The sequence below is a fragment of the Plectropomus leopardus genome, chromosome 11 (assembly GCF_008729295.1).
Source record: "Plectropomus leopardus isolate mb chromosome 11, YSFRI_Pleo_2.0, whole genome shotgun sequence".
Lineage (NCBI taxonomy): Eukaryota > Metazoa > Chordata > Actinopteri > Perciformes > Serranidae > Plectropomus > Plectropomus leopardus.
Genome location: NC_056473.1, coordinates 28,851,058 through 28,866,330, shown reverse-complemented (window position 1 = coordinate 28,866,330; position 15,273 = coordinate 28,851,058). Strand labels below are relative to the sequence as shown.

General features: G+C 39.3%; 1 protein-coding gene across 1 annotated transcript in view; it reads right to left on the bottom strand.

The window, feature by feature from the left end:
* lrp5 (low density lipoprotein receptor-related protein 5) overlaps window positions 1-15,273 on the bottom strand; it is a 74,642-nt gene that overhangs the window by 36,486 nt on the left and 22,883 nt on the right. The window contains exons 6-11 of the mRNA XM_042495472.1: window positions 12,268-12,464; window positions 11,871-12,002; window positions 7,634-7,722; window positions 7,301-7,519; window positions 6,807-6,895; window positions 6,517-6,688 (exon numbers count right to left, since the gene is read on the bottom strand). Coding sequence (XP_042351406.1) covers window positions 6,517-6,688; window positions 6,807-6,895; window positions 7,301-7,519; window positions 7,634-7,722; window positions 11,871-12,002; window positions 12,268-12,464 — 898 coding nt within the window. The remainder of the gene's footprint in view (window positions 1-6,516; window positions 6,689-6,806; window positions 6,896-7,300; window positions 7,520-7,633; window positions 7,723-11,870; window positions 12,003-12,267; window positions 12,465-15,273) is intronic.

Below are 15,273 nucleotides of genomic sequence, written 5' to 3'. Positions count from 1 at the left end.
AACAATTATTGGGTGAAGGTAAATTATAACATTATCATAATGTGTTTAATGTAATCTTGTAAAATGTAGTTTTTGGTGAGAAACTTTAATAAATACAGTTGAATAAATACAGAGATTTTTGTTTATGTTTTCACAGCAATATATAATGGTTATTGAAGGGAATATACTTTATACAGATTATGAAATTGAATATATCAATTTGTTGCACCCTTCTCTTTGGGGCTGTACACATGCTGCATTTTTCTTTTTTTGCATTCATTTCTATTGTTTAATTGAGACGCATGGCCGGCACTGTTATAAACTAAAAGCCCTCTCGCATTTCAAACACAGTCCAACCAAATACTAGGTTTTGACCTAGTCTTCTCTATTTGTTGGAGCAGACTTGATTATTTAAAATGCAGGCCCTCGTTGTCAAGTTGGAGGACGCTGCTCTTTGAAATGCAGATAAGCAGTCAAAGAAGAAAGTATCATAAAAATTTAAGTACTCAAGTGAAGCACAACAACCACAAAATTATCCTGAAATACAGTGTTTGAGTAAATGTATCTGGTTAAATTACACCATTTACATTTAAACATACTGTCTGTCTCAGTTAGTGTTGCAGAGACTTAGCCTGTTTAGCTGCACGGTTACAGAAAACAAGACACAGGCAAGGACGCGAGCTATTGAAACAAGGTGCAGGGCCTTAAGCAGGGGAAATTCCACCATATACACCTCCCTGCTCTCCACCTCATCCACACACATACATACACACACACATACACACACACACACACACACACACACACACACACACTCAGACGCAGTTACCATATGGCTCAGCGGTGAGATTGAATGGCTCTACACATAGTCAATCTGCATAATCACAACAAAGCAGCCGTTTTTTTGTGTGTGCGGAGAAAGCAACACATCAGTCAAAGCAGCTAACACTCACATTCACACACACACACACACACACACACACACACACACACACACACACACACACACACACACACACACACACACACACACTCCTCTGGGGGGGGGGGGGGGGGGGGGGGGGGGGGGGGGGGGGGGGGGGGGGGGGGGGTGCGGTAACTTCAGAGGGTTTTTTCCACAGAGGTGGGGGGAGGGGTAGGAGGTTGCAGAGGGGGAATCAGATTTCTTTAAAAAAGACTTGAAAACACAGAGAGAGAGAGAGAGAGAGAGAGAGAGAGAGAGAGAGAGAGAGAGAGACAGAGAGAGAGACAGAGAGAGAGAGAGAGAGAGACAGAGAGAGAGAGAGAGAGCAGTCCTTCGGTGTTCCTGGAGACAGTCTTCAGTCTGCCTCAGTCATTTATCATTCTCTCTCTTCTTTCCAAAGGTAAAATGCTGGGCGCTGTTTGGTTTTCGACTTTTTGGCAGGTTTGCTTTCACACACAATAAACACACACAGGCCACTGACACAGTAAATAATATGATATACTAAATATACTGCAATTCATACTATCAACTGAGACTCAAAATCCAAACTATTTTAACTTTACCATAAGACCTTGAAAAGTACGAATTCTCGCATTGGTGAACAAGGACCCATTAAAACTGGCTTCATTATAATGATAATCTACCATTCATTTTCTTTCAATCAACAGATCAATTATTTGTTACAGCTAAAGAAAAAAGTCAGTGTGGTTAAGATTAACTTATTCCTTCTTTTAGCTCGGTCTCCACCACAATCTAACACAACGGACAGATTTGTAAATACACACATTTACACACTAAACTAGGGGCGTGCCATATCATATCGTCCACAATAATACTGGTGTAAGTTTTCATATGATGAGAAAAATTCACATCGTGATGATGGCAATATTTCGACGTGTTGACATAATGGCATCATACCATTACACACAGCAACAAGCGTGGCTGAAAGTTAAAATTGCTACCGGCCAGGAGCAACTTCAGTGGTGGTGGGTCAGTAGTCTGGGCATCCTGAATGTTTTATGAATAGCCCCGGACTTTCCAGACTCTTTTTTGCGACTTATCGCTCAAGTAAACAGCACAGCGTCTCTCTCCCTCTCCTCTCCTGCTGTTTGTACACACAGGAATCTGTGTCATCAGGTAATTTCGTCAGAAGCCTGCCCTGATGGAAACCTACGCAACACTGGCGTGCCGACAGAAAAACTTTGTAATTGGCAACTGTTTAGATGTAAAATTTTTGATAGATTTTGTTTTGTTGTAATATTTACAATTTATAAAGAATCTGAATCTCACTTTGAGTTACTTGTTCTTTACAAACTAAAGGACTGAGAGATTTTTGTTAAATGTTTCTGAGTATTTGTCAGCAAACTACATTTATATTGAATATACAATATAGCAATATAATAAAATATTCAAAGTAATTTTGTCATATCATTAAAAATATAATTATCGCAAAAATATCCTGAAATATCGCGTTTTGATTTACTGAACGTGGCAATTTTAGCTCCTTAATAAGATGGGCGAAATGCAATGATATGCTGTTGCAAATTACCATCCACTTGTTATATACTTGTATATTGTAACTCGTGTCTTCAGCAACCATATGAACTTAAAAATAATACTACATTTTTTCTGTTCTGACACCAGGACATTGTTAAAATCAAATTCTCAGAGAAGTAAAAGAGTGAATTATACACAATGAAATATAATCCAATGTCACTAAAGACTTGGTATACAATTTATTTTGATCCTGCTATGACAAATTTGGGCCCCGCTTTTAACTTCAGCCACAAATTTGAGTGAATCTTATACAAACCAAAGATAACACACTACACCTTGTTCATGTTTCTCTGAACGATAACTTTCAGCAACACTTGTCACATTACGAATGTGGCTGTGATCAAGTGTTGCTGAGTTTTATCAGACATTTGTAATTTAGCCAGTAAAACCAATACAATTACACTCTGACAATCTCACTGCTCATGTTTCTTAACCTCCGGGACGATACCAGTGTGCTTCTGCAGGTCTGAACAGTACTAAGCGTAGTAAGATTTTTATTACTGATAATAGATAACATAAAAAGAGTTATTGTTTAACTTAACTTCCAGTCAGTCCAAAGTTCTGTCATCGGGGTGTAATTCACACAAATGGGACGTGGCTTAAAATCTTACAATTGGCGTTTAACCTTAGCTTTCATATGTGTGTGTAACAACAAACAGTGAAAGAAATAAGAGTATATGCACACCCCAACACACACACACACACACACACACACGAGAGAGAGAGAGAGAGAGAAAGAGAGAGAGACGCAGGCAGACATACAATGGAAATGTCTTCACACCCAGCAGCAATTTCTTTTCAACAGGATAAAAACAAGGCTGAAACGTGAAAAAAAAGCCCTTTGAGGTGGGTCCTTTCACCCTGACAGAGAGAGAGAGAGAGAGAGAGAGAGGGAGAGAGAGAGAGAGGGAGAGAGAGAGCCACCCCTTTTCAATTGGTAAGCATTCAGCCAGAAAGCTCAGACATTCACTATTTTGTTCTAGTTTCTCTCTTCTTCTCTCTGCTGCTATGAAAATATGTTAACACTAGTAAACTCGTCCAATTCTGCAGACGCCACAACCACCACAAAATCACAGTGACAATAACCAGACGAGCTTAAGAGACAAAAGCTGAGGAGGAAGAAATGGAAAGAAAAAGAACACTGATCAAAGAATAGCAACACGCTTAAAGTGGAAAAATAATTACACAGGGACAAAAATATCAGAAGAGGGACCTACAGTTATTGCAATGTATGAAAAAAGAAACAGAGTGTGATATTGACTGGGTGAAGGCGAATGGAGATCACCTGCTTTAAAGGAGCTCTGGAAGTGTTGGGCAGAGGGGGAAGGGCAGTGAGAACAACAACCAGCCCCCAGCCCTGCCTCGCTCTGTTGTCCTCTGCCTCTCAGACTGTGTGTGGAGACCTCCTGGCCTCCAAATCAGACAACTTAAGTTGTGTTTCCATCAAAGACTTTCAGTATCTTTGGAACCAAAAGAAGTAGACCCTAGATTTGTGTAGCGTTTGCACCACAGACAGTACTCTTACATGTGGACGGGGTTGTTGTCACTTGCTGCTCCGTCCAGGAGCACTCGCTGTATATTTCCTTGTTCATTGGTGATACAGAGTAAAGTCTGCTACCTGTTTACTGTTCACAGAACAGGGCTGCAGCGAGCGTCTCTCTTTATGGGATATTTATAAATAACAGGATTGTGCACTGATGCCTTGTCAGGCAACAGCGGGGGTTTAGTGTTGCTGAGACACACCGGTACGAGTGAGAATCAGAATATACAGTAGTTCACACAATCCAGCCACAATTTATACTTTTTGGTTTTTTTTTTAATGTTTAAAGATCCATTTATTACTAAAAGTGTCTGTAATCCAAGAGAGACAATATAAAAAGATGTAGTGGTCAAAGCTGTCATATAGAAATTTAAGGTGTGTTGATGATTTGAGTAACATTACAAGTAAACGTTACACCTTAAAAGTAGCCAACAGTCGGCCGAGTGAATTAATTCATTTTTTCTCAGTCAGGTTCTGCTAGAGGCAGCAAAACATAATTTAATTTTATAGTTCACTAATTTATATAAAACTTGTCACAATATACACCAGCCACAGCTCAGCCTTGAGCACAGAGTGTTAATTCTCTACTGACCAATCAACAGACTGCAGCGTTTCTAGCTACACACTTTAGTACCGACTCTGTGTGTTAGGTACCGTGAGAAGAGGGGTGATGAAAAATAGGGACGGTTCCAAAGGTACTACAGGTACCATCCACAACTTTTCACAATGGAAACAGAAAAAAAGGCGTACCAAAATGAACTGAACCGAACTGCACCAACCTGCTGGTGGAAAAACCATTAATGTGATTGTTTCTGCTTACTAACACCTTAACATCACGTAGAAAAACACCTACAGAAAGTTTGAAATGTGCTTAATTTTTATGGATATCCTTATTAGTGCTGGTTGTTCTTTTCTTTAATAAACTTTACCTACAAATATGATTACATATAATAGATATATTTCACTCACACAGACAGCAGCTGCCCCACACTCCTTTATCAGCCTGCATTAGTCTCAGGTTTTACCTGTTTTTTGCCGTTTTTCTTTATGTGATGTGACAACATTGGACTTCTACACAGCCCAAGAAATAAACAGTGTGTGTGTCCTTGTCATAGTTCAGTGCTCAAATGACAAACTGATGAAATGACAAGATGACAGCTGACAGCATGCAGTCATTTTCCAACATGCTCTCAACAGTCACTCACCAGGAAGGAGTCATGGCAACAGTGTTACTGCACCAAAAAACAGCCATGCAGCAAGAAAGGTACCTTTAGACACTCAGTACGCACAGTTAAGTCGAGCTACAAGTATAGCTCGATTAGGCCATTTAGTCTGACCACTGTCATTGTCCCAGTATGCAAGCACCAGGCGAGAATCAGTTTATTGACGCAAGTAGGTCCGCCATAGCAGATGGTAGTTTGCCCCTTTCAGCTAGTTGCTATTGAACCTTTTTCCAATTAACGTATTACGTCACACACCAAACAAATCAGCAAAATGTAAACAAGTTGCAAGTCAAATAGGGGTTTAATGATGCATTTATGTAGATCGGTATGTCGATTCAATGAGCAACAGTCCTGTATTATCGATGTGAAGTGTAAACATCGATCTATATAATCCTCTTTCATTTCGCCTTTATTTTGAAATTCTGTTTCACCGTCACACAGCGTGAAGCAGAGGATGGCAAGAAGCCAAGACAAAGGTGATAAAGAGAACATTTCTTTTGCTCAGAATAAATCAGCACTGTGGGAATATTTCGTTTATATTTACATGTTTACATGTAGTGTAAAAGTCCAGTTTTAGTCGAAGACAAGAATTTGACTCATATGATATAAACGGACTGACTGTTACTGCTCCAAAAACAGCCACAAAGCAATAATAACACCTTTTGACATTGTCTGACATTGCATGTTTTAAGTCTGCCGTCAATCATCCGTGACGAGATATGTTCGCCTTCAGGGATCTTTTGTCAGTCAAGAGTCGAGTGTTATTTACAAAATATACATATATATATAATATACATATACATAATACATATTTTTCTATTGCAGCCCCAAACGCACCTTCTTTCCTTTGCCTCAACAAACTAGAGACAATGACACTAGAGTTCAATATTCAGCAATTTGACACTGGGCAGTATGCACAACAGGTCAGACTAGGCCTGCACAGACCATAACAAACCATGACAGACAAGAACGAGACAGGCCGGATCACATTGGACCAGCAGAGACTGGAGCAGACGACAACAATCTTACACAATGGTGCGTAAGTCTGTCCAGCTATTGCATAATGCCACATTCCTTTGGATCACCATTAAAACACACATGTATGCACAAACATCTCATTTCTCCTCATTCCACCTCATCTTTTTTTCTTATTTCTCCCTTTTCCTTTGTGTCCTGTCTTTCAGCTGTCTCCCTGTAGAGAAGGAGCTCTTGAAACCGAACACAGAAGCTGTACAGACTGCTATTAGACATACCTCTATCTTGTCAGTTTTGGCGTCTCCCCAGTAAAGCTTTCCTGCTGCGTAATCAATAGCCAATCCATTGGGCCAGCCGAGAGAGCTGTTGAGCAGAACCACCCGGTCCGTTCCATCCAGGTTGGCTCGTTCGATCTTCGGATGCTCGCCCCAGTCTGTCCAGTACATGTAGCTGAGAGAGACAGGGGAAAGAAGAGAAGATGGAGTTTACTTTCAGGGAAATTATACATTTTACACATTGATTAGGCTTTTTTTTTGGTGATCAGTGAAACTGACATGCTAACACTTACCCATTCATGGGGTCCAGGACGATGGCTCTGGGTTCATCCAGGTTCTCAGAAATCAAAATTTTTCGAGAGGTTCCATTCAGCCTGGTAACCTGGGATACAACATAATGCATGCATATATATATATATACATAAAATACAACATACTAGCATTACAACATTGTTTGTATTCATCCAGTCTGTTTGTTCACATTAATTGTTTTCTGTGGTGGTCTCTTTTTTCCTTATTAAGATTAACTCCATGATGTTTGCTGTCTGAGTTTAGCTGCACAGGGATTAACCTGTGATGTAATTTACATTTATCAAACAATATCAAAGTACCCTACAGGCTGGAGAGCTGTGAATATTCAGACAGTAGTCAGTATTGCAGATATTTATTACAAGTGACTCAATAAGTGGTTTTATATTTCAATAAATTAGGTGAACAAAGTGAACCACAAACTGGTTTCCTAACAACAGCATCTTACAATAATCAGAGCCCTGACGTAAAGACGTACCTCTATCCTGTCAGTCCCAGTGTCAGTCCAGTACAGGTTTCTGGCCACCCAGTCCACAGCAATGCCATCTGGGTGGTTGATCTCCGTAGTAACAAGCATCATGGCATTGCTGCCATCAATGTGGGATCGCCGGATGGCTCGAACCTCATCATCTGTCCAGTAAACGTAACCTTCAACTGGGTCATAGTCTATAGCTATGGCATGGCGAATGTCATCAACCTGCATAAACAGAGGAACAATGATGAATACAACAGAGTGCAATGAGAACGGACTGGTACGTTTGTGTGTGTGTGTGTGTGTGTGTGTGTGTGTGTGAGTGTGTATTTTTTTTACCTGTAGTACTATATCAGTGAAGTCTGGTAGGTCCAGTGAGATTCTCCTCAAGTCAGTCCGTCGAGCCAGCAGTAAAACTTGCTCTGCTCCTAAACACCAGACAAGTTTAACTGTTAGCAGCTCAATTTTTGATTTCCAGTCAACAGTCCAATTACATTGCCTAATTGAGCTCTGACTGTAACTTGACTTAACTGTGAATGTTAACATACTGATTGTCTTCAAATAAAGGTGTGAAGACTGAATTTTAGGTGTGATGCTGACAATGCCATAGTTCCAGAAATAAAAACGGCTGTCCAGACTTGTTTCTCTCTAAAACCAAGTCCTTTGACCTTTTTTAGAACTTGAAAAGGTCATTCTGTGCTTAGACTGCACCTTGTAATATAAAGTACCCAATACAACACGGCCACAAACTACCACAGAGTTAAATCAACACACACCATTTCAACAGCAACCAAACATTATGAGCCTCACAAAGGTCCAACTGCTGTATTTTGCACAGTTACTAAGCCACCCTTACAAGGAACATTGGGTAATCCTGGGCAAACCCTTTGAATTCAACACACAAAAAAACACCAACAGCTTGAAAAGATATAATCATAGTTAGTTTTGGGATCAGATAAGCTATAATTCCCCTTGTGTGTACATTGTGGTTGAGGAAAGTTGTTGCGTTTGGGTCGTTCTGAAGGAAAATTTAAAGAGAACCAACCTCTCAGAACCAACAGAAATACCACATCATCTAGATGGTCCAATGCAAATATATATGCAAGTGGCTTGAGCATCTAATAATATCAACGCTTAATGAAGTTTAATGACATAATGATAAAATTACATGATAAATAACCTTATAGGAAAGTCATGCAATCGAAAGTGAGCCGTTACAAAACAGAATTTAAATAGTATAGAATGTACGAAAAAAATGTATTTGAATCCTGAGATAAAAACCCTGAATTATGACCTCAAACTCAAAAATAAATGTACCTATGCTTTTATAAACACACTTCAGTGAAAGTACATAAGTATGATTGGCTTAATTTGCTTAGCATCAGTAATATGAGCGATGGTTGTCCAGTAAAATTTTCCCTTAAACTGAAATATTAATACACATGAAACTGTCAGTGTTGATGTTAGTACTGATGCATCAATGTGTCATGTTACTGCTGTAGCTGTTCAAAGAGGAGTTGGTTTTAACCACTATATTGACTTTTAAATTGATGAATCCAGTAAATCCTAACATAGGGAACACTCAAAAGGGTCGCCAGATGAATCTGAGGACTTGTGAGGTGATTAATGGGAGAGGAAAGAATAAAGTTGTGCATTTCTGAGACTCCTCTGTTGTTCATTATTATAAACTTGACATATAAACTTTTTCCACCCATTGGAAAAATTATAGATTTCTCCAAAGCTTGTGTCATTAAAGTATAGATATCAAGGCACCAACTGGCAGATCCAAGTCTGAGTATTTGGTATTTGGATTAGAGCCAAACCCCACAGTCCAAAATCAATCTATCTGTGGAGAAAAATATTTCAAGACTGTTTCCAAACAAAACAAAGTTCTGATAGAAAGATCTCGTTTCTCTTAAAAAAAAAAAAAAAACTTTTCCTAAATCATTGTTTTTATTGATATAAAGAGTAATTTGACCTCTTTGGGCCTCAGACTAAAACAATCTGAGAGGCTGTGAGGGGAAATGTCTCTTTGGTGGAACCGCTAACAACTGGTTTAATCTCTAACAATTCAGTGTATTTTATAAGCTTATCAGATGTGTTGTGAGAACATAATATGAAAAGTATGTAGCAACCGCTGAAATATGAGAAGTAGAATAAAGTAGCACAAAATGTAAGTACCTCTAATTGTACTAAAATACAATACATGAGTAAAGTGATGTTACTCATGCCTAAAGGAGAGAACACCAACACCCATATGATAGTGTAAAGATTACCAGGCAGAGTGGAAAAGAGCAGAAATATAACCTATTAATAATAATAATGTCCTACGGACATATAAAGTCATAGATCTGGATTCCAAAAACATTGATTTATCTGTGGTGAAAAAAATTTGAAGCCTGAGCCGAGCTCTACTATTATCACTTTTCTTGCCTCCTCTTCGCTCCATCCAGTGTGGAAACAAAGGGCTCTGCTGTCCTGAGGGATCCTCCACTGTGTTTTGGCTGTTGGTTCAGATTTAACAGGAGCCAAACTCACCTCATGGGAGACAATTAACTGTTTTTCTTTGTCTCTCACACCTCTGACTCTGAAGAGCTCACATTTAATGCAGTTCAAAGTGTCTCTCTCTCTCTCTATTCCCCTATCTGCCTGGTCTTTCTTTCTCGTCTTTGTCTCACATTCACCTGAATCTTAAAGGTATATCATCCAGGAATTGTTGGTTCCTGTTTGTAAACAGTATCACTGGCGAAACTGAAAGCCTACCCCAAATTCACCACCACCTTGGAACAAGCTTTGTCTGCTTTTTATTAAAACCTACATTTTATACAATCTACAAAGACAATGGAATATTTTAAATAACTATAGTCTAAATTATGGTCTTAAATCTTAAATGTCTAAAATAACGTCAGATAGCTCAGATATCAGTAACAAATAGCTCTGCTATTCATGCAAATCTTTCTGCCTCTTTCTCTCATTTCAGCTGCATTTTCACAACCAATCACAATCTGGCAACTCTCAGCCTTGGCACCAATCACATTTGACACTGAAAGTTGTTCCATCGTTACCTAAATGACTGAGGCGAGGGGGGGATAAGTGAAGGGAAAGAATGAAAAGGAAGGAGGGAAAGCATCTGTGATTCCACTCTTCTCTTCGCTTGACTTCATTCTGAGACACTTAAAGACCCCTGACAAACAGTCTCACACTCACACACACACACACACGCTCTGCTGCCAGCGTAATAACAAACGCCTTCAATTTAACCAGCCAAGCAAAACAAATTAGAAGCACGGACACAAAGACACACACACACACACACACACACACACAGACAAACACACAATCTGCAGGCTAACACAATAGAGCATTGTTGTTTTTATTGTCAACAGTGGCTAAGTGATTGGTTGGCATGCTTCATTCAAATTTAATACATTCACATAACACAGGCTAACAGACACAGACGCACTCTAACACAGTGTTGTGTTTTTGCAGAATAAGGCTCTATTGTTTCAGCATCGTGGGAATCAACATGGCGGCTGGTCAGTTAGTGGCCCGCTCTGCTAGCAGAGAGGTCATCTTTACTTGTTTTCAGGCTGATAAACTCTGTCCTGCATCACGACATGACACACCAAACACAATGGTAACGGAGGTTAGCAACAGCGAATACTAATGACTCTAAAAAGTTGTAGCTGTGTACACAATTCTCTGCTCTGCTTGCATCGCTGCATGTAACTTGCTACAGAAAATATCTTGTGCAGGGCAACGGAAACTTTTTACACGGTCTCATCAAGCCCTAAGAAATGCGCCAGTCTTTGAAGGCAATTTTCGTTGAGACCAAACAGTGTTACTGCAATTTCCGGGGTCCATCACACAATGCCATTGAGCCCAAAGACACTTTTGCGCATAGACTTACATTGGTAAGAAGACATCTTTAAATCAATGGATATATTTATTTTGAGCGTTACAACCACCAAATTCTGTTCAGACTGACCCTGACTACAACCATGTTTAATTCATTTTACTGCACAGTTTAAATAACATTATTACACACTTGTGATTTCCTCATATATAAACTGTCATTAAAAAAGAAAATAATGCAGTTTAAGTTGATCAGCTCATGGCTGTGTGTTAAGAATGAATAACAAACACACAAAATGGTGTAAATAAAAAAAATGGTGCATGTTTTATCTGTTTATGCATTGAGGAAGGTCTCTGACAGGATGCTTGCTTATATTAAAGACTTTTGCAACAATTTGAGAGCGCAAATAGTTTTTCCATGAATTCTGGTGCATGTAATATTTTAAAGTTACATGCACAAGTGCACTGACAAAGAAAAAGTATATTTCAAATTCCTATCCCTTCAAATCTATTATCAAATCATTTTGAGGTTTTGTTTTCAGCATCTGTTAGTCAGAACTAAATTGACACAAAAATCCTAAACACAGCACAAACAAATGGAAGAAATACTGACTTTAAAAAATATATATCATTGCACCACTCACAGGTTTTCCTTTTCTTCCTCAGGGATTATAAATGGCTGTTTGGTTTGTGGTCATACTGGTATAAGAGGGATCCATACCTGGTTTGCATGTCTTTCCATCTGGTTTAAGCTGGACTCCAGTGGGGCAGGCGCAGCTGTAGAAAGGTTGGACCGGAGAGAGTAGGCACAGATGACTACAGCCTCCATTATTGTCACTACAGGGAGTGTGGACTGCAGGGACGCCAACAGAGAAAGAAGAATAGACAAGTGAAGGAGAAAATATGATTAGCCTCTCAAAACAGCATGTCCACTTTCTTTGTTCCCAAAAAGATGAAGGTATGAAGGTTTTACCTACTCAAACTGCATGACTTTAAAGCAATAACTGTGCTGTAGAGCGTGTTGCAGAGACACATTTAGTGTCTTTTCATCCAGGTTTCTACGAGATGAACTGTTATTTTTCATCTATAGTGAATATATAGTAAAATATTTGACTCACTGTAAGGCTGGCGGTAGGACTCCAGGACCTGGATGTCCATAGGAGAGTAAATCCCACTGAGGATCTCTCTGGTTTTGTCTCCACTGTTTTTGTTACAGGCGTGGATGGAGCGGGTCTGCCAGTCGGTCCAGTATAAGGTCTCCTCAGACAGAGTGAGTGCAAAAGGATGGGTCAGGGTTCCCTCCACCACTGTTTCACTGCAGGACAAAATAAAATCTTCTTAAGAATCAGACTGAGGTTTGTGTTTTGTGTTCTGCTGCAGTCTCACTGCAAAATGCAACTTGTCTGCCATACAAATGAACTTCAAAAATATTTCTAAAATCTACAACATTAAAACTGTATATATTCTAAAGGTATATTTTCAGTCTTTTTTGTGATCAAATACTTTTCTTTTATTGACATCCATTGTACAGTATATATCCATTAAAAAGGGTTGTAATAATACAGAAAATCAATGTCTAAAAGACAAAACTACTGAAATAAGACCAAATAAAAACAAAATAAAATTATTGTCCCACTAAAGGGATCAACAACCACACCCCCACGGGATCCAGACCACCGACTCCTGACAAAATATTCATTTCACAAGGCTTTTAAGGTTCACTGGGACTGAGCTCCACATCTCCACAGTTGTCTCCTTCGCCCCGTCCACCCAGGCTGTCCACAGCTCTACGTACACAATATCCAGGTTTGTCAAAACTCACACTCGGAAAGAGAGAGAGAGAGAGAGAGAGAGAGAGGGGGGTGGCTTCCAGCGGGCAGCAAGCAGTTTTTCGCTGCTGTAAGCTCGGCAGTGTCAGACCCAACTGAGTAAAGAATGGGGCATGCTGATTTCAAATATATCAGAGAGGTAAGAAGCAACCCTCTTCCAGAATCTGGCCACAGGAGGACATTCCCAAAATGTATGGAAAAAGGTACCAACAGCCTTTTTTTTTTTTAAACACAAAGTACCTGTAGGCTCAGCGAATGTCTTCACTGAGCAAAGCTTCCTAGGAGGGATATTTTCATTCTCAGCTTGTGTCAGCATTTTGAATCATCAGCAATGAAGCTAAAAAATATTGAAATGTGTCATGAGGGTTGTACTAGAGGAAAGCCATGAGGTCATTAAAATAAAAAGATTTTGTCCTCTTGGCAGATCATTTTAGGCATGACGGTGGTTTTCATAAAAAGCACGGACAGTGAAACAACTGAGATGTAAAGGGGTTATTCACTGGGAAGCACTGATATGTGCATTACTTTTCATTTAAATTGCCTCATTAGATTATTAAATTTCTTGTGTCCAAGTGAAAGTTTGGCCTGATGGAGGTTTTAGAGCAAAGGTCAGGAAACCATTATGGATTCTCCCCGCGAGACTGTGAATATGTAGACTACATTCCTCTGCGGAGTGGACGGCAAAACTGTATTATTAAAGCAACACTTTAAGAGGATTGTGCAGCCTTGGTGAAGGTATGCCCTCACTCAGTCTTTAAGGGCCAAACAATTACAAAAAGCATGGCTGCTATTGGAGTGTGAGTGTGTGTGTGTGTGTGTGTGTGTGTGTGTGTGTGTGAGCAAGTGTTAGATTTGATCAGGAGAGAGTGGTTCTTTTCTAAAACACACTTTAGAATCTCTTACAGGAAAATACACTCACACAAACGCACTTAGGCACAGGATCAAAGGAGGGCTTGTATTTAGAATATCAACACACCAGAAACTGGCTTTCATCAATCTTCATTTTTAGTGTTGTGTGTGGCGTGTTTGTGTGTGTGTGTGTGTGTTGTAAAAGCAGAGCTGGCTGCCAGCAGTGGTTAAGGGGAAAAAAAGAAAGAACAAATTTAACCAACTCCAGATTTCAAAGCTTTGAGTGGGTACGGATGTGCGTGTGTGCGCGTGTGTGCGCGTGTATGTGTGTGTATGTGTGCATGTGCGTGTGAAAATTAATTGGAAAACAGTAAAATGATTCCATTACTCAAGCTGTCAGGTAGATTGAGATTAAAGCCTCCCCTACGTGTTTGTGTCTCTGCTGTGACTCTATTTGTACAACAGAATATCCCCCTAACATACCTACACACGTCTTGGCTGCACAATGACTGCTGTGGTTGTACAGAAATACTGTGTTGCGCAGCATGAAGCAATAAGAGGAGGGAGAGCTCGTGTATACAGTGATTGCAGGACTTGTGTGCTGCTGTCATAGGAACAAAGTCTCTGGCTCAGGATACCACATTTTCCAACAGCGTAGAACATTTCCACTAGATTTTGGTTTGGATTTTATTGCACCTCTACACCCTATTGTAACAACTGAAAAAAAAATAGCTGCAGGTAACATTACCCTTATCGTTCATAAGAGAACAGCTGCTTTAACCCTTTGACACCTGGATCGGCATCACTTTTGTTGGGCTGTATTCAGCGCCTTCAAAAAGTATTTAAATCTTTGGACCCTGAGCAAACTGGTTTGATTTCTTGAAAAAGGCTATGAGCACCTTGCCACGGAAAATTGCAAAAATTGGTGAATTTACAAAATTACTTCTGTAAAAAGCGAAGGAAAAATGTCCATAGAACTGTGTTTGTAATTATAATACTTATATACGTATATATATATATATATATATATATATATATATATATATATATATATAAATGTATTTCTACCAGGTAATTTCCTTCTTTTCTTTTTTTCTTAATTCATTTCTTACTTTCCCATTTTGTCTTTGGTCTTTTTTGTGCTATTTTTTTGTGCTATTTTTGCTATTTTCTTGTACTTTTTACCAATTTCTTGCTAATTTCTGGTCTGTAGCCCACCAGTCAAATTAGAAACAAGCCTGAACTGATGGTCCATTGTTTGATTTTTCCTTGATGAACTTCTTTGACCAACAAAAGAGCTAAATGAAAATTAAATTAACAGCAAGCAAAACAATACATTAATCTCTGCTCTAATGACACCTTAAAGTAGTAAAATAATCAAAAAACTTACCCACTCAAATGGAGCTAAACTCTCCCTGTTCGTCTTTCTTACTTATATGGTGTTGG